This window comes from Mirounga angustirostris, unplaced genomic scaffold (assembly GCF_029215605.1).
Source record: "Mirounga angustirostris isolate CCGP_5_RB_7025 unplaced genomic scaffold, mMirAng1.0.hap1 SCAF_17, whole genome shotgun sequence".
Classification (NCBI taxonomy): domain Eukaryota; kingdom Metazoa; phylum Chordata; class Mammalia; order Carnivora; family Phocidae; genus Mirounga; species Mirounga angustirostris.
The window spans coordinates 40,634,246-40,658,614 of record NW_026991725.1 but is presented as its reverse complement, the minus strand read 5'-3'; the positions used below and the strand labels follow the sequence as shown (position 1 = coordinate 40,658,614).

Here is a 24,369-nt window from a genome sequence, read left to right as displayed (position 1 = left end):
AACAGGCCCCTACCTGTCCAAGGAACCAGGCTGACGCTCAATAAACAAATCAAAGCTTGTCAATGGAAGGCAGAAGTCTGGGAATGGAGTGTCGGCCAAGGGCTGTGATTTGTGCTGGAACCATCTTCCCCAAGAGCCCGGCTGTGGGGAGTAGGGAGCAGGGAGGGCTCCCCCGAGATCACGGGCCCTGAAATAAAGTCATTCTTCCTGTGCACTTGGCCAAGAAGAGTAGGAGGGCACCCAGAACCCTCGGGTGGTACGGAAAAGCCGGCCCAAGAGTTCGTGGCGCAGGGGGCATGGGATAATGGAAGCTCGGCCAGTCAACCAACAGCTTCCTAAGAAAGCACGGAGATCTCTGACAACACAGGAAGCTGGGCACGGCTGGAGGCTGCTGGGGGCGCTCTCTTAAGGATGGGGTCTTCCCCTCTGTGAATGCCCCTAGGGAATGCTTCTGTCCTATCTGAGAATGACAAGGGCAGCTCAGGCAGTGACATAACAGGAAGTGGGGAGGGTCTGTGGCCAGGGAGGTGGGGAAGGGGGGGGAGGGAAGTCAGCCCAAAGACTCTGGTCGCCCAAGCGGATACAGGGCTTCTGGGGTGAAAGCCCCTGTGAACCCCGTGCTCCAGGCTTGGGGCAGTGGGCCAGGCACTCAGGGAATGACCCCACGGGCCCCAACCAGGCCTGTCTTTGGCTTGGGTGGCTGGGGCCTTGTGACTGCCTCCTTCCCATCAAGAAGGGTGCCATCTCCTGGGTCCTGGAGCCCAAAGTGCCCCACACAGAGCAGGCCCCTCCCCACACACCGGCGACCTGGCCGTCATCCCTGACGCTGTGCCAGGCACATGGAACAGTCTGGTGGAAATACACACACACACACACCAGTGGACACAATAGTGTTGCAGGGGGCACAACACGGAAATGATCGGGGACCGTGGGGGGGATGCCTGGGAGGGGTCAGCCACGGAAGAGGTCTCCTTCCGCAGTCACACCTTAGCCCAAAGGTGACCCAAAGGAGAGAAGCAAGAACCCTACCCTATCAAAGAGGTCTCAAGGAGACACTGGCCCTCCGGCCCCAAATGGTTAAACAAACTCATTCTTCTTCCTATTTCCTGAAAAGGGGCCCCCTGGGTTGCCACGGGGAGCCAGCCAAAGAGAAATGACATTTATGTAAACACCCATGGAGGCAAATCAACATGAATGAAATGGGAAACCCACATGTAAATTGTAAGGGAATCGAAGGGATTATACGACAATGGGGGCTTTTTCTCCCTTGTCCCCGAACAGGATTTTCCATGACGGATCCAAACCAAATTCCTACTGGGGTGCTGTCCCTACAGCCAGAAACCCACGGACTGGACGGCACATTTTTCTCCAGGAAAGGAGTTTCAAACTGCTCTTGGGTGAGGAGAGATGCTCCCCCAAACCTCTGACAAAAGCCCGGCAGATTTCCTGGCAGAGAGGAAACGGAGGGGGACCAGGATGGAGGGATCCTGGGCGGGTGGGGGCATGTGGGATGAAGTTTCAGGAGCAAATGGCATTGGCTCTGAAGCCCCTCAGCCCTCCCAGCATTGGCGCACGCGCTGGGCCGGCCGTGGGATTTGAGTCTGGGGGGTTTCCCAGAGCCTCAGCTGGAAGGCCCTTTCGATGGCAGGTCCCCATGGAGCTGCTTCCTCGCCCCTGCTCCTTGACCCGGAGCAGTGGACCGTCCCACTCGTCCGGCACGGCGCACGCATTCCGGCCCCTGCCCGCTCCGGGAACAAGCCGCACCTCCCCACAGCTCCCCGGAACCCAGAGACGAGCTGCAGCCGACTCCCTGGCGCACAATAGCATGTCGGATCCCGCATTTCTAGCGTCTGCTGAACCCCATCTCCGGCCCGGCCTCTGGGCCGCCGGGCCCAACGGCTGACAATCGGTGCGGAACGGTTTTAAGACACACGGCGGCCAATCCGAGTCCCCCCCGCCCCCGCCCGGCCTCCTAGAAGTCAGGGAAGCCCCTTGCGAAAGGGAAACAGGCTCCAAGAAACTCCCCGCCCAGGAGGACCTAACCACTCAGCCTAGCTGGCCAAATATTTACAAAGAGATCGCTGTGGCCGCACAAAGCCCTTTTCTTCTGCTCCACGGCCGAAAATCTGGGCCCCGCGTGGAGACCGAGCTCCCGCCGCCCCTCTCCCGGGGACCCGGGGCTGTCCTGCCGGCAGGGGGGGCCGGGCCCAGGGGGTCGCCCCGGGGAGGCGCCGTTCCCGCCCCGCCGCCGCGCCCTCGGAGGGCCACCGGGCGGCCGCACCACCTGAGGGCCCCCGCCACCGGTGCGAGGCTGCAAGGAACAAAGGGAGCGGAGGACTCACCCCAGCAGCTGAGTCGGGCTGAGCCGGCCGCCGGCAGAGAGCGCGGCCCGCCCACCAGGTCACATGGCTCCGAGCCGAGCAGAGGATCAAAGGGGCTTTGTGGCCGCGGAACAAGGAGCCTCCCAGAGCGCGGGCAGAGGTAGGAGGGACCGCCTGAGAACGGAGGCTCGGGGGCAGGGCGAGGGGAGTGGAGGGGAGGCCGCGGAGGAGACCAGGGGCGCCCGGCTGAAGGCCTGAAACCAACCGGGGTGTGCAGGGTGCATCCCGGGCATGAGAAGCGCCAAGCTCCCCAGCCGGCTTCAGAGTCACCCCCAAAAGGAAAGCGCCCCGGGCCCCGGGAAAGAGCTCCGGGAAGCAGAGAGGGAAGGAGGCTCTCACCCGGACGCCCGGTCCAACTGCCCTGGCCAGAAGTCAGTGCGCCAGCAAAGCCTCCAGTCCCCTCCCCCCAGACTGTCCTCCTGCCTGGGTGAGGCGGGACGGGAGTGCAGGCTGGTGCCGGGAATCTGGCGCTGCCCGGGGGCGCCCTCTCCCCCTGCCGCCCCGCCCAGCACTCCCCCCTCTGCCAGGTGAGCCCCAAATGGGCCCTGACCCCGGCCAGCTCAGATGACACGCCCAGCCCAGCGGGCAGGCCGCCCCCCGGGTCGGCAGACCTCCCCAGGAAAGCCGTGAAGAACCAAAGCCGGGGTTGTCCCGGAGTCCGGGCGTCGGGGGCCGGAGCGCAGCCAGCCCTGTGTGCCGTCCACTGCCTAAGGCTACTGTGGCGGAAACACCCCCAAGGGAGAAGCAGCAGAAGGGGGACTGGGGTGAGGGCTAGGGAGGTGGGGGTGGTGCCAGCTCACCCTGAGCTCCTTCTTCTTCCAGGAGCCTAAGGACTCCGATTCGGGCGGCCGCTCCTACAGCCCTCAGGGCCCCGGGCGATGAGTCACCCTCCCTGCAGACCCCGGTGAAGCGCTGGGACCCTGAGGGGGATGGGCTAGGTGGTCCCCAGAGGGAGGAGCTTGGGAGCCACGCTGTTTGGGGCTGGGCCTGGGCGCTGGGATCTGCCAGACCCATCCTGTGCCACGACCTCTGACCCTGATGAGTCACTCCCAGGCACAGGCGTGGCCAAGGCAGCCCCAGGCCTACTCCCGACTAGGAGAGAGCTCCCGCTGGTTTTGGGAATTTGCAGAGGCCGGGAGCGAGGAAGTTCAAGTGCAAAGGAGCCCTGAGTGACACCTGAGCAGGCCGTCCTAGGGCCATCCGTCCTCCCACTCCCTGGAGGAGTGGCTCTGGCCCAGGCCCCGCTCCGAGGCATGCTCTCCTTCCCCATGCCCACACCCCCCCCACATGGCTGGTGGGTGAGGCCCCAAGCACCCACCCCACTGGCCACACTGGCAGACTGACCACGTCCAGTTGGTCCACCTTCCAGTTCCTCAGAAGCCAGCTCTCCCTAGTAGCAGCCACTGGCGGGGCCAACCTGGCCACTCCGCACTCCAGAGGCCAATTTCCTCCCCGCGGCCTCCCAAGTCTCCCAGTTTGCCATAATGGTCAGGGGGCTGCCCTCCTGCTCCCTTCCCCACCCTGCACAGAGTGTAGAGGCGCTGCCGTGGGTCTCTGGGCCCCCGGGCCAAACACAGGGAGCGTCAGGGGAGGGACTGGGCGTCCAGAGTCCTTGTTCCCATCCCAGTGGGAGGGAGGACAGTGAGGGCCTCAGAGACACACCCTAGAATCAAGGCCCCCCTCATTCAAATCAGCCTTGGCTCATTACCCAACCCTGTGGGACCTGACCTTCCCCACCTGTGAAATGGACATGATCACCTCTAGTCGCAAGAACTAAGACAAGACATGACGGACATGACGTCCGGAAGGAGGAAGACTGGCCACTCAAAATTGACGCTTCTCTTTCCTCCAAGAAGGTGGTTTCCTAGGACAGGGAATAGGGAGGGCCGCGCCCCTCCAGCCACCCCCTGCCCAACCTGCTGGGCCCTTGTCGCTGGGCCCTGAAGGACAGCTCCAGCAACCATCACCAAACGACACCAGGAGGGACTCCTGCCATGCCGGGTGTCAAGGCTGACACGGAACCTTGGAGATGCCATCTCCACTCTACACCTGTCCTGTGGACAGGGCCCTTCCTTCCCAGCGCTCCCCTTGGAACCTCCTTCCCTGCCTCTCACCTAGCCTTGTCCCCCAGGGCCCACCACCCCTTCCTGGGCACCACGTGGGCAACCGCCAGCTCCCCGAGGCCACTCCCTGCGCTACCTTCCTCCTCCCCCTACACCCCTGCAGGCCGCTGGCCCTGGAGGTGGCCTGGGTGCTTTCCACACGTTCCCTGCTCACCGCCCTCCGGATGGGGGTCTCCAAGGGCACAGGAGAGGGACTCCCTGCGCCTGACAAGACCCCCAGCCCGGGGGGGCGCTTTTCCAACGCAGAAGCCCTTCCCCCACTCTGGGGCCTGCTCAAAGTTCTCGACCGCTCAGCACACACAGCATCTAGAGGAAGAGCCTGAAGCCCTCACAGCCGCCCACCGAATCCCGCAGCAGAAACAGAAGGCCCAAGGCACCAGAAGCACACATTTTCAAGTTTCCAGTGGCCACATTTATAAGAAGAAACAGGTGACATTTAATATATTTTACTTAATACAGCCAAAATATTATCAACTCAACATGTCATCCGTATAAAAACTTGTTTTTTTTATTTTTAATTTTTTTTAAAAGAATCTATTTTAGGGAGAAAGAGAGAGAGACAGACAGAGCATAAGCAGGGGGAGCAGCAGAGGGAGAGGGAGAAGCGGACTTCCCGCCGAGCAGGGAGCCCAACACGGGGGCTCGATCCCAGGACCCCGGGATCACGACCTGAGCCGAAGGCAGACACTTCATCGACGGCGCCCTGAAACTCTTTAGATATTTTACGTTCTTTTTTCTTTCTGTACTAAGTCTTTGAAATTCAGTGTGCATCGTACATTCACGGCACCTCCCGATTTGGACTAGGCACGTTTCTTTTTTTCTCGTTTTTAAGGTTTTATTTATTTAAGTAATTTCTGCACCCCCTGTGGGGCTCGAACTCACGACCCCGAAATCAAGGGTCGCACGCTCTTCCAAGGGAGCCCGCCGGGCACCGCTGGTCGCAGCACGTTTTAAGCGATCGCTGGCTGCCGTGGCTGCCATGCTGGGCACAGCTGTCCAGGTGTTCCCGACTGCACCCTGGGGGTACACCAGGTCCTTGGCGAGCTGTTTATTCAGACCACAATGTTTCAGCGCTATGCTTCGTTCTCAGCGGTGGATGCACAGCCACAGTTGGGGTGCTACAGGATACAGCTCCATGGAACCCACAGGAGCATCTCCTATATGGCTGAGGCCACTGATCCCTACATCACAGCATCCCCCTTCTGGGATGTGCTGGGGACATTTCTCCCAGATTCTACTATCAGAAAGAGCAGAACTTCTCCAGAGAAGTTACTTTGCTAGATTTGTGCTAAGCATCAGTGAGACCACCACCCGTTTCTGGGGTTCTCTATCCTATCTGGTTCACAGGTGCTCAGGCCGGGGCGAACTCCTGACTCGAAGGCAGCCAACCACAGGCTGACCAGCGGCCCGACCTCACGCCTGGCTCAAACAGGTGATGAGCTGGGCCGCTGGAGTTCTGCCCCCCTCACCCCCAGCAGCCCAGACCAAGGAGCCTTTTCTGATCGAGGGTCCAGAAGCTTGAGGTCATGTAGAAGCTTGAGGGCTGGGAAGTTGTCTGGGGCCATTTGCAAAGGGAGAGAGGGCAGAGTAGGGGGGAAGCGCAGGCGGAGACCCCAAGAAAGGAGCAAGGGAGAAGAGAGCATGGGCTGGCTGAGCTCTTGCAAACCCTGCCCTTTCTGAGCCCAGGCATTCCACACGTCGACTTCCTTGCGCCTTACGTCCTTCCAATAACCAGCTCGTCCTGCCTCTGTTTACTGACTTCAAAGTCACACACAGCCACACTGATTAGAAAAGAGTCTATAAAGACAGAAAGCAGATTGGGGGTTGCCAAGACCGGGGTGGGAGGGGGGGTGAGAACTGACCGCTTAGTAGACATAGGGTTTCCTTTTGAGGGGATGGGAATGTTCTGGAACTAGATCATGGTAATGTTGCCCAACCCTGTGAATGTGCTAAGTGCTATTAACGGTAAATTTCATGTTCTGGGTACTTGATACCATAAAAAATATATTTATAAGAAAAAGAGTCTAATGCATCCTTTTTTCTCTTGAGCTGGTTTGTTGTGTTGTTTCCTACCTGGAGACCACAAGGGCCCCAAGACAAAGCGTGCTGGGGGAGATGGAGCAACACCCCCTGCCTGGAGCCTGGGAAGGTCCCCTGATACGGCAGGAGGAACTCGAGATGCAGAGACCATCCTGCGATGTCCGGGGTCCCTATCTCGTCACAGGTGTCCTGTGGGAAAGTTGAAGACTACAGAGAAGGTGACCACATGACGATGGGGGCAGGGACTGGGGTGCCGTGGCCACAAGCCAAGGACCACCGGCAGCCACCAGAAGCTGGAGGAGGCACAAGGACAGATTCTCCCTTGGGGCCTCCGGGAGGAACCAGCCCTGCCCACACCTTGCCATACCCCAGTGACCCTGACCCCAGACCCAGGGCTTCTAGAACTGTAGGAAAGTAGGCTTTTCTGTTGCGTGAGGCTACGGTAATTTGTGCTACTCTGCCACAGCGGCCCCAGGACCCTTACACAGCCCTGCAATCCTGACCTGACCCGGAGTAAGGTAGGAGCTTCCTCCTACAAATGTGGAAAGAAACACTCAGAGCTAGAAGGAAACTTGCTCCAGGCCAAGGCAGCCCAGAAGCAGGAACAGGATCCCTCCCAGCCCTTTGGAGGGGGGTCTAGGTCGGATTTTCCAAGGCTGTCACTTCTGGGAAACTCTGGCCCCTTCGCTGGACACGAAGCTGCCGTGTGGGGAAGGGGAGAGGGTGCTATGGTGTCCCTGCCTGACAAGGAGGCCTGCCGTGGGCCATTTCCACCTGCTTGTGAGCAGCACCCACTGCCCTTCCTGGGGGACCCCCACCAGAATGGTCATCAGGGAGGTGGCAGCCCTGGTCAGCTGTCCTCCAGCAGGGTCCTACTCTGAAAGCTGCAGGGGGGCAGCTGGGGCAGGCTCCCACCTCCAAATGGGCCAGTTGGGAGAAAAGCACAGTCTGGTGGTGTCACCCACCCCGCCATGCGGGGACGCCCACGTGATGCCCAGGACCCACCCTCTGGCCCACAGCAGCAGCAGAAGGGAAAGGAAGTGGTCACATGGCATCCTCCCTCCCCTCCCCCTCTCACACACATTCAGGCACGCACGCCCCAGTGCCCAGGCCCCCCACTTTCTCCTACCAAGCCCGAAGCCTGGTTGTAAACACGACACTCAGCCCTCCCACGACCTCTTTTCCAACCCACCCTGGGCAAACTCCCATGGGATGCAGCAGATACTTGCCATCAAAGGCCAAGAAAAAACACCCTTCCCTTTGCTCTGCAGGCGGGTCGCTGGGCTGGCCTGCACACAGGGCAGAGGAAGGCTGGCGGGTCAGCAGTGTGGGGCACCGCTAATGTGGGCAGCCAGCAGGTGCAGCCACGCACCCCCCGGGGGGGGAGCCCGCACACGGCCCTGCTGTCCCTAGGGGGACTCCCAACGGCCCCAGAGTGAGGGTTCAGGCAAGCCTGGGGGGCGGGGACCTGCAAAGTCTCTTGCCACAGAGCAATGCTTAGCGGGCTGGTGGTTCAGTCATATCTGGTTGACATCTTTCCTCGGGTTCCTTTGCAACTTGACCGAGGACAACAGTCAGGCTGCTCCTAATCTCAAAAACAAGCCCCCTCCTTGGGCCCAGCGACGTCCTCCAACCGTTGATGTTCTCTCCACCTCTTAACAGTTGGTCTGCACTGTGGTTCTATCTTCCCACCACGTGCTCGCGTCTTAACCTCTGCTGTCTGGCGTCTGCCCATCTCACTATTAAAACCGCTCTCTTGAGAAAACGCTCAGCGCCAACATCCAGCTCCACCAGGCTGGCCTGGGCCACCACGTGACACAGATGAACCGCCCCTCCTTCTGGAAAGGCGCTGCTCGGGGCACTATCCTCTCCTTGTCCCACAGCACACGGGGGTCTCCTCTCTGTCCCCAGAGTCACCCCAGAGACAGCCTGCCCAGCTCAGCCACCTCTCAAAGCACACTGTCTTCTCCAGGGCTTGCAGTCTCCCAAACCCCTAAAATCCCCACCCCTGTTAAAAGTCACCGCCTCCAGGGAGCCCTCCAGACGCCCTCCCTCAAACATGACCACCCTTCTGTGTTTCCGGAGTCACACCCTGATCTGGAGCACTTGCCAGAGGGACTTACTCACCCCCTCCTGGTCTCCTAGGCAGCAGATACGGGTTTGTGGAGCACCGAGGCAGGAAGGCCCCATTTCCTCCTTTCTAAGAAGTGTGGGCCTCCCACCTCCACTGTCAGGTTGCCTCTTCCCCTTCAGGGCACCTTAATACACATTTCTTTCTCCTGTTCAAGAGCTATCATGTCAACAGGGTGTCTTAGAAATTATGTGATGATATCTTAACTTTAGAAAATCGTGCTCCTCCTCGGCAGCCAGCTCTGTTCTCCCGCGGGCGTGATGGCCACTCAGGAGGATCAGAGAGGCCCCGGGCACACTTCCAACCACACCCACCCCACCCACCCCACCCTCCCTCGGGAACCCGCGAGCCCCGGGGCTGCGAGCTCCCCGCTGACACCCAGCCATAGAACAACCCCCGAACCCTGCACGGATTTCAAAGACTGTTTGATAAACACCGAGGTGTCTCCTGCGTGCTCTCTCCGGGGTGTCAGGAGGGAGGACCGCCAGGTGGGGGCGCTCCAGGTTGGCTTTAGGTGCGGTGCGGAGGCCTCGCCCTCGCTTCACCGAAACAAGGACCAAAACCAAAAGCCCAGCAGCTAAGATGGTGGGATTCTGAGTCAGACAACACAGGACTTGGTAGTTAGAGGGGGGCCCAAGGCTCTGACAGCCCAGTGTCTGGCTTCTGGAAACAGGTTCTCAATCCTAGCAGCACATTACTATTCTACTGGGGAACTCCCAAGAAATACAGAGGCCTGGGCCCCACCCTGGCCATTCCGATTTCACTAATCCAGGGGTTCGTATTTTTTAAAAACTTCTTAGGGAACTCTACCGTGTATTACATTCCGGGTTGAAAAGCACCTTGTGGGGGCGCCTGGGTGGCTCAGTCGATGAAGAGTCTGCCTTTGGCTCAGGGTCCTGGGATCTGACCCCACAGGGAGCCTGCTTCTCCTTCTCCCTCTCCCTCTGCCCCTCCCCTGGCTTGTGCTCTCTCTCTCTCTCTCAAATAAAATCTTAAAAAAAAAAACACCGTGTGGGACTGATAGATACATACACACGTCTGGGATCTGATGAGATCCCGGGATCTACGGCAAGAGCATTCTGAGCCAAATGTACCCAAGAGGAACGCATGGGATGAGTGGGGTGCTGGGGGGTCGGGGATCAAAAGCTCCTTCAAGGCGCGCCTGGGTGGCTCAGTCGTTAAGCGTCTGCCTTCAGCTCAGGTCGTGGTCCCAGGGTCCTGGGATCGGGCCCCGCATCGGGCTCTCTGCTCCGCGGGAGGCCTGCTTCTCCCTCTCTCGCTCCCCCCTGCTTGTGTTCCCTCTCTTGCTGTGTCTCTCTCTGTCAAATAAATAGAAATCTTTGGGGGAAAAAAAAAAAAAGCTCCTTCAACTGTCCAGAAAAGGCCATTCAATGGGCAAGGCTCAAGCTTTTCATTAAGTGTCTCCAGGCTGCCCGCTGCCCACTGCCTGGCTGGGACTTGGAAAAGAACAAGAAAAAAGGAGACCTAGGAAGGGGTCCAGAGTACATCACTGTGGCATAAAAGTGATTTTGAGAAGCCATTTGAGCTCCTGAAATCTCTTATCTGTCTAAAAGCAGAACTTCCCAGAAGGACTCCATTGTCATCAATCCCCTGCTCTGGGCAACCAGGCAAGACTGACTTTATCACAGATGAGAAGTCTTCACACCACACCTAAACAGACACTCACAAAACTATCTACCTCCCATCTATTCTCCTAAGGGCCACTTATCTTTCCAAAACGTCATTTGTTTTCCAGTAAGTGCTCTTCTCCCCCTCCCGTGATACCATATAAGCTTCAAGTTCTAACTGCCCCTTTGAGTCACATTTTTCTGTAAACTCCCATATGTATATGATTAAAGCTGTCTTTTCTCTCACTACTATGGCTCTTGACAGTTTAATTTGGAGGGGGGGCTCCTACCAGTTTAATTTACAGACCCCCAAGTCCTGAACCTAAGAGGATAGAGGAAAAGTTTTTTCCTTGCCAGCACCCACAAAACAAAAACAAAAACCGCCCCTCTCTTCACTGCAGATGCACCCTTTCCCCACCCACAGCCAACAATTTAGACCCGTTTCTGAAAGCAGGAAAATTTGTCCTGTAGGATGCTCCCATCCTGAAAGGTTTCCACAGATATATCCATCAACTGCTACCCTCCACAGTCCCTCTTTTGATGTTCACAAGTATTTATCAGCATATTAAATATTATATTCTACAGAGTTCTTTTTTTAAGCTTAAACTCTTTATTTCTTAAACTTGTTGGATGGGGGAACCACTTTGCCTCTTTAATACCTATTAATGGTCCCAGAGAGAACAGAGTTTGGGAAACACTGGTTTAGACTTCTCAGCCTGTTAGCACTCTGCTCTGGTTCCAGACCAGACATCAGATTGGTCCAGACCCTCTGGACACAAGCTGGGGTGGGAGCAGAGATCATGAGCCCCACAGGTAGGACGGCTTACCCGAGGCCGCCACAGATCTTGGAATAATCTTTTTAAATCCAAATTCCAAAGTGAACAGAGAACACAAGAACATATCCGGCAGCATTGTGTATAAAGGCAAAAACTGAAAACAACCCAGTGTCCATCAAGGAGAGAACAGAAAACCCTGGTATATCCACCCACCGATGACCCTTTGGCAGTGAAAACGCACAGACCAGAACTACAGACACAAGGGCAGATGACCTCAATTTCCAAACATAAAAAGATACAAAAGGATGCTTATCCATAATATGCCCCAGTTATGCAACGTGCAAAACAACACCATGCACGACTGAGAGAAACACAGCAACACAGCAAAAGTTCTAAGGCCCACGTGGGAAGGATGAGCGTGAGCACAGGATGCGGGCGCGTCTGGTGGGAGGAAGGAAACAGGGCTGGTTAATGAGGTTGCTCAGGCTGGACAGAGACACGCAGGTGTTCACTGTCCGGGACAGTGCAGCTTTATTAAAAACTAAATCGGAGGGCGCCTGGGTGGCTCAGTTGGTTGAGCGACTGCCTTCGGCTCGGGTCATGATCCTGGAGTCCCGGGATCGAGTCCCACATCGGGCTCCCTGCTCGGCGGGGAGTCTGCTTCTCCCTCTGACCCTCCCCCCTCTCATGTACACTCTCTCTCTCTCTCATTCTTGCTCTCTCAAATAAATGAATAAATCTTTAAAAAAAAAAAAACTAAATCGGAGGCCCCGGGGAATAACAGGGCGTGAGCTTTTCTGTCACTAACTGGCTAAAGGCATAATAACCTCCCTGAGCCTCAGTTTACTCACCTGCAAACCAAGGCAACAAACCCATCTGCTAATCAGCTGCTTGCAAGGAGCCTGCTCAAACTTTCTGCCCTCCCTGATGGGGTTCTGGGCAGGATGATAATAAACTTACAACCCCAAAGGCCTTCAAAAACCACACGAAGCTCCTAACGAAGCTCCTAACCAGGAGCGGGGAGCCAGCGACTCTGGGCCTGTTTTTGTGACCTGGCAGAAAACACCCCAGCCAAAGGAAACCTTGTTTTTTCCTCCGGGGCAGAGGCCTTGGTCTCAGGCCTGAGGTCTGCCGGCTGCTCAGGCTATCTGACATGAGGCTTCTCTCAGCCCCAGACCCATTTTTACTGGGGGGCCCCTGAAGCCCCTCATCCCTTTAGCACAGACACTGTGCAGATGAAACCACCATCCGCATCAATGGAGAAGCTCGTCTGAACTGGGCCCGAGCCGGCCCTGCTCTTCCCTCTCTCCTGGCAGAACCAGGAGCTCAGGAAACTCGAGGCTGTGAAGCTGCCGGAACATCATCTCCAGCTGTTTATTCAGAGAGGGGACGCTGACCCTCCCCGGCTCACTCCATAAGCCCCAGCAACCCTAGTGCCAGACCCTCCCTGCCCGGAGGAGCCTGTGGTCTCAGGCAACCACCCCACTTCGCATTCCATCCCCCACCACTTAGCAGCTGAGGGACTCTGGGCAAATTTCTAAACCTCTTGGAAGCATTTTCCCATATGCCAAAAGGGGGAAGGGGCTCTCCCCTCCCCGGGAGCGGAGAACGAGAAGGAAAGAAGAGGCAGACCGTGCACAGACCAGCGCCGTGCCTACACCCAAGCAAGTGCTCCAGAGCGACGCCTGCCCACCTCTTCCCGGCACCAGCGCTGGCGAGGGGCCGGGACCAGCCTGCAGCAAGCAGGCATCTGCCAGCCTTAAGATGCATGGCGCTCTGAGCGGGAAGTGAAAACAGGAATAAGCAGAAACTGTTGGTGAACAGACAGGCTGTGAGCATCTGTGCTTTAAAACCCTAATGGTGCACCCACAGGATCTCCTGGGGAATTTCTCTTTTAAAAGTACATTTAAAAGGGCGCCTGGGTGGCTCAGTTGGTTAAATGACTGCCTTCGGCTCAGGTCATGCTCCTGGAGTCCCGGGATCGAGTCCCGCATCGGGCTCCCTGCTCAGCTTCTCCCTCTGACCCTCCCCCCTCTCATGTGCTCTCTCTCATTCTCTCTCAAATAAATAAATAAAATCTTTAAAAAAAAAAAAAAGGACATTAAAAAAAGAAAAAGATATAAATACACAATAATCAATGAAAGAAGGCAAAATAAATTAAAAAAATAAAAGTATGCTGTCTAGTACATTAGGTAAGTTCAAAACCAGGCAAAATTCTTTGGGGGGATGGAACATTTCTGTCCCCCGACTACGGCGGGGAGTACATGAATCCATGTACGTGATAAAAGTTCGTGGAACCAAATGCCAAAACAACAAAGCGCCGTAAAGCTGGTGAAGCTTAGTGAGGTCTGCAGCTGAGTTCATACTGGACCACCGTCATTTCCTGGCTTTGATAACGAACCAAATCCTGTAACATGTCATGGGGGAGGATGCTGTGCTGGGTAAAGGGCACAGGAACTCTCTCCTGTGACTTTTGCAATGTCTTGTGAGTCTAAGACTATTTCAAAATAAAGTTTTTAAAAAGTACATCAAAAATGTAATATGCCGTGAACACTGACCACGATATACAAGTTAGAAACGGGGTACAGGACACTTCATTCCTTCCGTCTCTTCGTGTGGTGCGTCTGCATGGTGTCCGAAGCGCAGGCTCTGTTCCGGGTGAGAGGACCCTGGCAGCTCAGGTCTCGGCAGGGAGGAGACACAGAGCTAAAATGCGGTGGTAGACAGAAGCCAGGCGGAGGATCTGGCAACACTTAGCAAGGGCCCCTGGCACCTGAGAACAGTCCATCAAGGCTGTTCCCAATGAATGCTAAAAGAGGCCCAAGCCCTGAGAGAGAGCAGGATTCCCAGGCAGGGGCATCTGCACGCACATGTCAGGAGAGGCCGAGGGGTAAGTCAGGAGGCCGGAGGTCCCCACTGTCCTAAAGTGTCATTCCCAGCTGTTTTTCCCAGACCCCAGGATAGGATGATCACAGGGATTTGCTCACCGGGTCCCCACTCAGCTCAGAAAGTGATGGTTTCATGGCCATAAGGAAGAGCCTAACTCTTGCAAGCTGCTGGCCTTGGGGTGCCGATGGGTAAAGGCGGGGGTAGAAAACCCACTCACCAAGGTCTCTGGGAGCCCTGGGCAGCCTGGAGGCCCCTGCAGGAGGTAGGGGGCAGCAGCAGTCTGCAGAGAAGCCCCCCATGCCCATGCAGGGCATCTGGCCCGTCCCCACTTTCAGCCAGGCCCCAGCCCTCAAGCCAGGGGCATGCTCTGGTCCCTGGGGCTCCCAGGGCTACAGGGCCAAGACAAGCGGCCGATGCAGGCCTCGGGTCACCTGGGGGCTGCGGGGAAGGGAGCAGAGACTGCAGGGGTTGTTCTCCCAGCTCCCCCGGGCCCATCCAGTTTGCTCCCTGAAGTCCACTAACCGTCCACCATGGAAGAAAGTGCTTGAGGGGACGAGCTGAAAATCTGGCTTGAACTCCCTGCGTGCCCCTGACCCTGGCACTGAACTTCCCTGGGCCTCCCTTTCCTCACTTGCAAACCAGGCAGATGAACCCCAGAGTCTCTTTCAGCTACAGAATTCTCAGAAAAAAAAAAAAAAAAAGCCACAAGAATGAGGCAGGCGGGCCGGCTCACACCCTTGCCTTCACTTGTGAAAAGGGGAGTCAGCTTCTCGACTGGACTCTTTCCTGCCCTGCCTGGGGGAGCCTTCCTGCGGACTCCGGAGCAGGCAGAGGCTGGGGGAGCCCAGCGTCTTCCAGGGCTCGGGACACACAGAGAATTCCCCCAGAATTTTTCCAGAAGGAGATCACCACTTCCTGACTGTATCAGCTTTCCATCGCTGCTATAACAAACTGCCACAAACTTAGTGACCTACAACACAAATTTGTCATCTTACAACATTCTGCTTCTCTGGGCCCCTCTGACTTCCTCTTCTGTAGGGAGTGGGGCCACAGGATTCCACGAATCGCACCCGCGGAGGGCGATTCTGGAACCCAGTGGCAGCCCCTGCCTAAGAGACACTTGGGGACATTCTTTAGGCTCTGTCTCACATGGTGGCACCCTGGCCTTCTCCCTGGTGTCCTCCCGGGAGCCCGGCCGGTCAGCCCACCCTGTGGGGGCGTCAGCACATTTCAGCGGCTTCCAGGACCAGGGCGGCGGCCGGGAAGCGGCTTCTGCCCACGCCCGCCCCAGCCTCCATGAGAGAGGCCAGGGCAGCAAAACAGGAGGCCGTAGGTGGCAGGGGCCAACGAGGCCAGGCCACTCTCTCCAGCAGAGGCCAGCCGGGCACGTGACTCCAGCCCGAGGTTCTCAGGGGAAGGGCGAGCCCGGCACAGGGAAACGGGGGGCCCCCCCGGGGTGGGGGCTCAGCTGCGGGGGATGGGCAGGGGCTCTTGCCCGACAGCGCCCCCCCCCACCATGGCTCTGGCCCAGGGCCTCCCCGCCCCCGTCCCCTCTCAGGGGAGAAAGTGAGGCTCCTTGCATTGCCAAATTCCAGTAATGAATCCCACATTCATTCCATCCTCTGCTTATTGGAAGCTCTCCCTCCACCTTCTGGGCGCGCTCTGAACAGCCGGCCTGCAGAAGTCGGTGGAATTTAAATATGCAGGGTGGCTGGGGTGCCTGTTCTCACTGCATCCCCCACCCACCCCTTCCTCTGAAGAGGCCTCTTTCCCTGGGAAAAGCTGCAGCAGGAGCGATCATTAACTCTTTCCTGCCCACCAACTTCCTGCAGGCCCCCGCCCCCTCCCACCACGCTGGGAACCAGGGACGCACAGCAGAGGCCCCGCCGGCCGGTCCCCGCACCCTCGTGCACAAAAACACGCACAGTCGAGGCTGAGAGAACACCCCATCGGCTGGTACAGTGCTCGCTTTCCTGCGGCCAGGCCTCCAGGCTCTCGCCCCTGCCCGGGGTAAGCCGCGCGCGGGTTCTGCAGGGAGATGGGGAGCCCCGAAAAGGTTCCTGCCCCACCAATTACGCAAAGGCAGGGCTCCAATGCCAACGTATGCAGATACCTGCAGCGCTGCTCCCCCGCAAACTCCCACGGCTCATCACACGCACACACACCTGTGCTGAAGGCAAGCCGCTGACCGAAGGCGGGGAAGGGAGGCGAGACCCAACAACGGCGAGTAACTGTGGTCATCAGCCCAAAGGGTGTCTGTGTCCCTCCAACGCCCCATCTTGGACTGACCTCTTTCCGGAGTGACGTATGGGAGACTGGGCTGCACTGACTGGTGACCCCTGGCACCTCCAGCCCCACTCCAAGGACGGGCCATCCCACCTCTGGACAGGCCCTGTTCGGTGGCCTGGGAGACAGGATTCCAGGTCTGCCACGAGCCTGCTGTGTGACCCCGGCCGAGTCACTGCCCCTCTCTTGGCCTCAGGTTCTCCACCAAAACAAGAGAGAGCTAAGTCAGAGGTCCAAGGAGCTATGTCACTGGTTAGGGACAGGGGCTCTGGAGTCAGGCTTCTTGAATTCAAACCTTCTCTCTGTCACACTCACCAGCTGTGTGGCCTTGGGCACGTTACCTAACCTCTCTGTGCCTTGAGTTCCTCATCTGTGAAATGGGATGACTTCCCAGTGTGGTTGATCAGATTAAAGGAGATAGACCAGGTAAAGCGCCCTAAGGCCATGCAGAGTCCACAGGAAGCCCTGGTTACCATGAATGGACACCAACACCATATCACGATCTTTGGGGGCCTTGGCAGCTCGAGGCCCCAGTTGACAGACGGTGCTACCCTCCTTACTTCTCTCTCTTCTGGTGACAGCAGCTGAGATGCTGGAGCTCAGCCTTTGTTCCCAGCGACCATCCATCCCCTGAATTAGTAGCCCCAGAGGCCCCAGGCCACCACCCTCCGTCCGCATTTGAGAAAGGTGAACACTCATCTGTCTTCTTCAAAACCATGCTTCTTCCTCCCTCCTCCAAACAAGCCTTAGCTTCGTGTGCAAGAGAGAACACCAACCGTCCAGGCTGGGGTGGGGGAGTCCAGGAGTACCCCAGACTCAAGGCTTCAAGGAACCAGGGGCTTCGCGGGGCTTCGGGTGCTGCTTCCGGTGCTTCCAGTACCCCCGCACTGCCTGGGGCTGCCCGCACCCCCACCCGCACACCGCTCCCAGGCAGGGGAAGGGCAGGGCCCCAGCCACGCAGCCCGCACAGGCTGCAGCTGGTGCCGAAGCCTGAGCTGGTCTCGCAACCCCACTGTGTGGCCCTGTTCTAGGGAACCAAAGAGGAGCTGCCCGGAGAGGCGGAAGGAGCCCTGCCTGCCCCAGCAAGTGCTGGGGACTTGGCCTGGGAACCCCAAGCTGAGGGGCCTTCCCCAAGTGGAAAAGTGAGAAACTCAGACACAGAACAGCATCGATTCGGTGTTCTACTGCACCAAAACCTACACGCACAGGCAAAATGTCTGGTTTCTGAAGGCCAGAAGATGGGGAGGGAGCCCCCCAACCCGGGGTCGGGGGAGGCCCCACACAAGCTCTGCTCTCGTCCACTGAGCTGCGGGCGGAAGGACTTAATTAGTACCATACGCGCTGTGCCGAGAGTGAGTGGAGAGCCGGAGGGAGGGGGCAGGAAAGGAAACCTACCAACGCAGAACATGAAGGGTGGGAGGGGGACCAGGAAAGAGCAGGGTGCACTCCCAGCCAAACCTGCAGAGGAGCAGCCGGGCCCCCCCGACCCCCCTTGCAGATTTTCCCCCAGCGTTTGTATCTACAGCCGGTCCCCGGGACAGCTGGATCCGGCTTGGAGGTCAGGCTCCAGCTCAGCCAACCCTCTCCGGCCCCAAGAAAGCCAGCCCGGTCAGTGCCTCGGGCCACAGCTGCTGTTTGTCCAGCGTGGACCGGGGGGTGGGGCCCGCAGCAAGGTCCCCCTGGGCTGGCAGAACCGGGTCCTGCCTCACTGGCTCATACCAACTGCCCTGCTTGCCTGGTTGGGAAGGGGTGGCCCTGAGGTGCCCCGACTCTACGCGGACACCAACCAGAGTCAAGACTCTTCCCTGCTCCCTCTGCTAAAGGAGGGTCTCTCATTCAACTCCCCCTTTCCCAGCCAACCCTAATTTGGTTCAGGGGCTCGCCCTCCTCTCTGTTCAGCCCTTTGCTACAGGGCAGGAGCCACGGAATCTTAGCCGAAGGCCAGGGGCTGGGAGGCAAAGCTGCGGGATGAAGGGGACACGAGGGAGTGCACAGAGGGGCACAGCCGGTCCCCAGCTGCTAGCGGGTGGCAGGGCTCACAGGAGGGGGCTCTCCTTCCTCTGAAGGCTGCAGCATCTGTGACCGCCCAGACCAGCCGGACCAGCCGAGAGCAACACCACGCCCGAGGACAGCTGAACGGAGCATCCTCTGGAGCATCCCAGAGCTGCCCGGTTTCTGGACTTCCCACTTCATGCTAAAGTACATTCTCCGGCCATTCTGCGTTGGGGTTTCTGTTACACGGCCCCAAAAGCACTCTGCTGGCACAGCTGAGAACACAGTGGGCCCACGAGGTGAGGGAGGGAGGACCCTCCACATCAGAGCAGGGACCATGTAAACTTGGAGAATCAAGATCCCCAGCGTCAGACTACCCCCACCCACCCCACCCACCCCACAAGTGTCTGGGAGAGGGACTCCAGGGCAGCCCACCTCCCCCTGCAGAACAGTGACTGTGCTCTGGGCAGGGACTCCCAGTCACTGTTCCTGCAGCCGCTACAGTCCCTCCTTGATGGCTCCCAGAAAAAGCATTCCATCTACGGTCGTCAGTGTCCCGAGATCCAAGAATATTCTCAGGACAGCAACTATGAGAAGAGCAAAGACTGAGTAAGAGCTTATGCATTGCAGGCACCGTTCCCAGAGCTTCACACGCATCCCCCTCGGGTCCTCACAGCAACCCGACTGGAGCCTTCCTGTGGCTCTCCTCCTTTAACAGATTAGGAAACGGGGGACAGAGGGGCTCAGCAACTTGTCCCAGGTCACACAGCGAGAGGGGGTCGGAGCTGGCCCCGTTCCGCTGAGGAGGGGGTGGCGGGGCAGCCGGAGCCAGTCCCTGCAATCCTCATGTTCTCGGAAACCCCAGGATCGACCCCCAGTCCTCAGCTCCATGCCTGGCCCCTCAAAAGGTGAATGAATGGATGAATGAATGAGAGCCTGAGAGTGGACAATGGAGGTGGGCAACAGGGACGAGGACGGAACACAGCCAGACATCACGGACCACGATGGCAGAGCTACTCGAAGCCCTCTGCTTGGACGGACACATCTGTTTCTCACTGAGGTCTCCTAAGTGAGTGTTTCTATAAGCCCATTTTACAGATGGGAACCAAGTACCTTGGCCAAGGTCGTGCTGCCAGGAAGGCCGTGCAGACCAGCACTGTGGCCACACTCCCGCCCACACCACTCACAGATAATCCCACGGAATAAAAAGAGGAAGCATCCAAGGGGGCCCAGCACTGGTCTGCCACCCCCAGCCAGGGTCCCCCCTGTGCTGAAAGCTCCCCAGCCTGTTTCCAAGTTCCCCCGGCCTCAAGATGGTCCTTTGACTTGCCATGCCCTCCTACAGCAAGTGGGCCCAGTCTTTACAAGGCCAGACACGGGCAGAATGAGGAAAATCCCCCCAGGACGGGGCACTCTCGTATGTGGCGGAAAGCAGTGTCCAATCCCACTTCTGTTTTGTTTTTGTTTTTTTTTATTTTAAATGTCATCTGTGTTAAGTATACGTGTAGAAAAACAGCCTGGAAGAAAACGCCAACAGTGCTTATTTCTGCAGGACGCAATTATTAGCGATCGTATTCTCTACAGCTTTCTAATTTTTCTTTGCCGTGAGTTGGCATAATTTTTAAAACACAAAAAACAAGGGTTGTTTCCAATCAGGAAGACAGATGCTTCTCAGCTTCTCAGCAGCCCCTACGTCGGCATGCTGGCACCGCCCGGCCAAGCAGACGGAATGTTCCAAAGAGCTGTCAGCCAGGCCCCGGGCCGGGGCTTCCCTGGATGGCTCCGAGGGGCCTGGTCCCCTTGCCTCCACGTGCAGGGCTGGGTCTAGGACCCACCGATGGAACGCGTGGTGGGCACGCCACAGGCCCTGCCACGAGGTCACTTCCCGCTGGGCTGCAGGGAGGACGTGGGTTCAACTGGAGTTTGTATCAAAACAGCTCTGCTCCATCCCCAGCCTGGGGAGGACCCCCGCCCCCGACCCCGCCCGGCAGGACAACCCCAGGAAAAATGTTAGTAGGGAGGGAAGCCACGGCGGGCGGCGGGCGGGGCGGGCGGCGGGCGGGATGGGCGAGATGGAGATCCTGGCGAGATGGAGATCCGGGCGAGATCGAGATCGGAGAGACTTCCCAGGGACAGATTTATCAAAACTGCTCCATCCGCTCCTCTCCAGGGACCCGAGACCTCCACTGCCCCCTACTGACCAGCCGCGACTCAGGGAGGAAGATGGGCTGGCGTGCCCAGGGAGGCTGCAGGCTCCCATCTCCAAAAACCTCACTGCCCCCCATTCCTCTGTGACGAAATGAGGCCGCCCAGGACTGGACACCCACTTCCCAGGTGGGCGAGTGGTTCTGCCTGCACAGCACACCCCACAGACCCCAGGGCTGTCCCCATGCAGAGGAGACCATGGCCACCAGCAAAACCCGGAAGCACCCGCCCTCAAGCCCATTCTCGGGATCTGATGACTGTGCGGTGCGGGGCGGTGGGCGGTCGGGGCGGGGGGGGGGGGGTCCATCCCCTATTCTAGTGAGCCTCCTGCTCAAGGCCAGCACGGGACCACCTCTGATGGGCTAGCCCCGGCAAGGCACAGCCCAGTCTGAGGGGCAAGCCTGGGGAGGCAAGCTGCAAGGCATGTGGGAAGAAGGGCCGGCACATTGACACCTGCCACGTGCGTGGCACCAGGTCGACCCTGGGCAGGTGCCGGGACGTCTGAGGCTCACTTTCCTCCTGCAGAATGGGGGACTGGCATTTATGTGATGGGGCAAAGCCCAGCTCCGAGGTAGGTGGGTGGTTCCACCAGCCAGCGCCACCAGACCATCCACAGCTCGGCAGGCAAACCCCAACAGAACCGCTGCCTGAAGCCCGGCCCCAAGGCTGCCCCGTCTGCTGTGTGGCCCTGAGTTCCATCAGCTCTCAGGGGCCCTGGAATGACTTCCCTGCCCACTAGGCGCTGGCACAAAGGAGGTGCTGAAGCAAGTGAATCCTCCAGCTGGAAAGCACACCCTCCCTCGGCTGACCCCCACGGTCCTCCCTCCTGTGCTGAGGCTTCCAGCATTCTCCCCTCCAGCACTGCTATTTGCAGTCTGAGCTCTTGCTGTGTGACTTGGGTCAGTGCCCTAACCTCTCTGGGCTGCACCTTCAAAACGAAGACATGGCAACACTGGCCTACTCCAAAAAGTCACTGAGGGGTCGCCTGCACAGCTAATGTCAACCAAGCCCGTGACACAGGCCAGCATTCCTGGAAATCTTGTGGAGCTGTCCCCACCTGCCTTAGGGGTCGGGACTATTAGTTCTCCTTTGCCCGGGGAAGGAAGCCAGACAGTTCTGGAAAGCACCCGGGGTCACCTGGTTTGCAAGTGGGCGCACGTAGCTCAGAGCCCACACTTCTGCCTACTAGGTCCATCTCCCCCAGAGAGAGGCACAGGTGACAATTATGCTTTGTCACGGCCCAGCCCACTGGGTCACTGGGTCAGCCGGGCCGGCGGGGCCACCCTGCCCGAGCTCCGAGGCGAGGTCAGCCCTCATACCTTGTTTCATTGCCAGTGTCCCACCCTGGCCATGCAAAGGCCCTGGGGTCAGAGGTCCAGCAGAATCCCTGGTACTTGCTGTGTGACTAAAGACCAGTGACTCAGCCCCTCTGTGCCTCCTGGGTTGCTGCGAAGGCTACAGGAGATGCATGGAGAGCTCTGAGCCCAGTGGCCGCCGTGCCAGAAAGCCTGGGTATCTGGCGGCCAGCCGTGGGGTAGTAATGACAGCGGTGACAATGAACAGCTCAAACCACAATGGCGAACGAGCCCAGGGACGGGGTGCTGGTCAGACAAACCCATGCTGCTCCAGACGCTCTGGCATGATGAGCAGAGCTCCAGGAGCAACCGGGGCAGGGCCTGGGTGCTGTCCAGGCCCCCTGTCCAGCCTGCGCCCCTGGCCTCCCCGTGTTCTGGCGCTGACTGTCCCATGGGGTGTGATGGGCTCCAGTGGGTCTCCTGCCAGGACCGGGACAGGGGCAGGCAGGGCAGAGTGGGGTCGCCCCACCCGAGGCAGATGCCGCCAATCGAGAGCAGACGTTTTTCCTCGTGGCCTCAGAATCCTCAACACAGTGGTTCAAGCGGCCATGACCGTGGGGCTGAAGCCAGCCCTATGCCCGAGGCACACTCACCGTGCTAGGCCAAGAGCTAGAGCCGGCCCGGGCGGGGAGATGGGAGAGCCCCTGACTCAGTAGACCAGAGCCCCAGGCCCTTCTGTCCCTTGTCCTTCTGTCCACCCGCCCACCCATGCTGGACTGGTCCCCTAGAAACACCTCCACTTGTCCTAATGCTTGGTGGGCTTAGAGCTGCCCATCCTCTGATTTGGCTCCACTGGACACTGAGCTGCACCCACCGGTGTCATTCCCACCTCGGGCCTCTGCTCGGGCTCCAACACACGGGTATCTAACTCCCACTCGGCACCGGCCACTGGCAATCCACTTCACAGCACAGTCTTCGCTGCTCACGGCCATCTGCTGAGGTCTGACAATGCCCCTTTGCCTTCTACCCTAATCTCTGCACCAGACAAACCTTTCATTTTCCAAGGCCCACCACACACCACTTCCTCCAGGAAGTCTTCCACAATTGCTCCAGCTGGAGGGAACCTCTTCTCCTGTGCTCCCCTACTGCTCAGTGCTCAACAGGCTCAACTGAGCACGGATGACATGCCAGTTTTGGGGACACAAGCCAGTTTCTCCTGCCCTCGTGGAGTCTGTACTCCGTGTGGACAGTAAGTGATGAGACGCACGTGCGCACCCATTCCCACTCGCAGCAAGTGACCCACTGCCGTGAGAGAGCTGCCTTAGCTGAGGTGACAGGGGACGCACCTCTCAGGTGGTGGCATTTAGGCAGGGACCCAAATGAGGAAGGCAGGAGAAGAATCAGAAAAAGATGGCCCAGGAAGGAACAGGCAGGGTGAAGGCTCTCAGTGGAGACAAGGCTTTGTGTCCCAGGGGCAGCCAGGGCCAGGCCAGAGGGCAGGACACCAATGATTTGGAGGTTGCGGGGGGGGATGAGTGTCCCAAGGACAAGGGGTGCCCACGGGAGGTTTGAGACGCAAAGTGACCTGAACCGTTCAGAAAAATCACTGAGGACCGCCAGGATCGCAGTGTCGGGCCTCACGCACATTACACGTGGGAAGGCGTAGGAGCCTTGCGGGACGGGGATGGCAGGGGGCGGCGTGGGGTGGACAGTCACTTCCAGACGGGGCCACTACCTGGGATCTGCTTTGCAGACAGCTGTGTGTTGCAGATGACTCCCACTCTCTCAGGCCCAGGCAGCTCAGTGGGTGAACAGGGTGCTGTTTCCTGACTGGGAGGCCTGGGGCCTGGGCTCAGAAGGAAATGGCAGATTGTGCTGGAGAGTGCTGGGCTGCGAGGTACCCTCCCCACCCCGAACCCTCCGCTCAGCCTAATTCACTGTTCTGGGTCACCTGTGTGAACGCAGACCTTAACTTCTTGGAGGTGAACGCCCCAGCACGGCACATAACCATCACGTCCCACCTCCTCCTCCTGCAGATAAGGACCCACGTGCAGGGAGGCCTGGCTCTGTCCAGGATCACGTGGCCAGTGGCCAGCAGAGCTGGGCTCACCCCGCAACTTCTGTCTCCAAGCCAGACAGACAGCCTCGCTCCTCACACAGACCGCAAGTGCACGTATAAATGTCTACCGGGTGGATGGGGGGCGGTGGGTGGACAGATGGACAGGTGGGTAACTGACAGGGATATCCTGTGCAGAGCTGGGTGATGCTGAGTGACCCCCAGCTGGGAGTCGAGCCCGCTCCTGTGCAGAGTGGGCGCTGGGCCAAAGTGAGCTCTGACTCCATTCCCGGGGAGTGGGGCCCCCTCCCTGCAGGCTGTTCCTGGCACCCTGCCCTCCCCCAGAGCAGCGCCGACCGGCACCACGTGACCCAGCCTGGGAAGACGGTCCCAGATGTGGGAGGTCGTGCCGACTGGGGACTGGGGACCGAGTGTGCAGGAGAACGAGCTGCAGAGGAAGGCGGGCCAGCAGCCTCCGGAAGCGTCCAGGCTTCGCAGGCCGGATTCCCAGGGTCTGCCGCTGTGGGGGCCGCTCCTGCCGGGGGCGGACAGCCCAACCCGTACCTG

General features: G+C 58.6%; 1 protein-coding gene and 1 long non-coding RNA gene across 6 annotated transcripts in view; one reads left to right on the top strand and one right to left on the bottom strand.

Moving 5' to 3' along the window:
* SEPTIN9 (septin 9) overlaps positions 1–24,369 on the bottom strand; it is a 151,836-nt gene that overhangs the window by 31,591 nt on the left and 95,876 nt on the right. Inside the window, exon 1 of one of the 5 annotated variants that reach the window (XM_045888373.3) lies at positions 3,182–3,395. The exons of 3 other annotated variants lie outside the window; for them this stretch is intronic. In XM_045888373.3, coding sequence (XP_045744329.2) covers positions 3,182–3,395 — 214 coding nt within the window. Of the gene's footprint in view, positions 1–2,342; positions 2,478–3,181; positions 3,396–24,369 lie in introns of those variants that run through there. One more of the 5 variants, XM_045888372.3, reaches the window with a different exon arrangement.
* Positions 2,343–6,514, top strand: LOC129046228 (uncharacterized). The gene is made up of 3 exons (XR_008507134.2): positions 2,343–2,481; positions 3,204–4,933; positions 5,036–6,514. It is a non-coding gene; the product is annotated as an uncharacterized LOC129046228 (long non-coding RNA).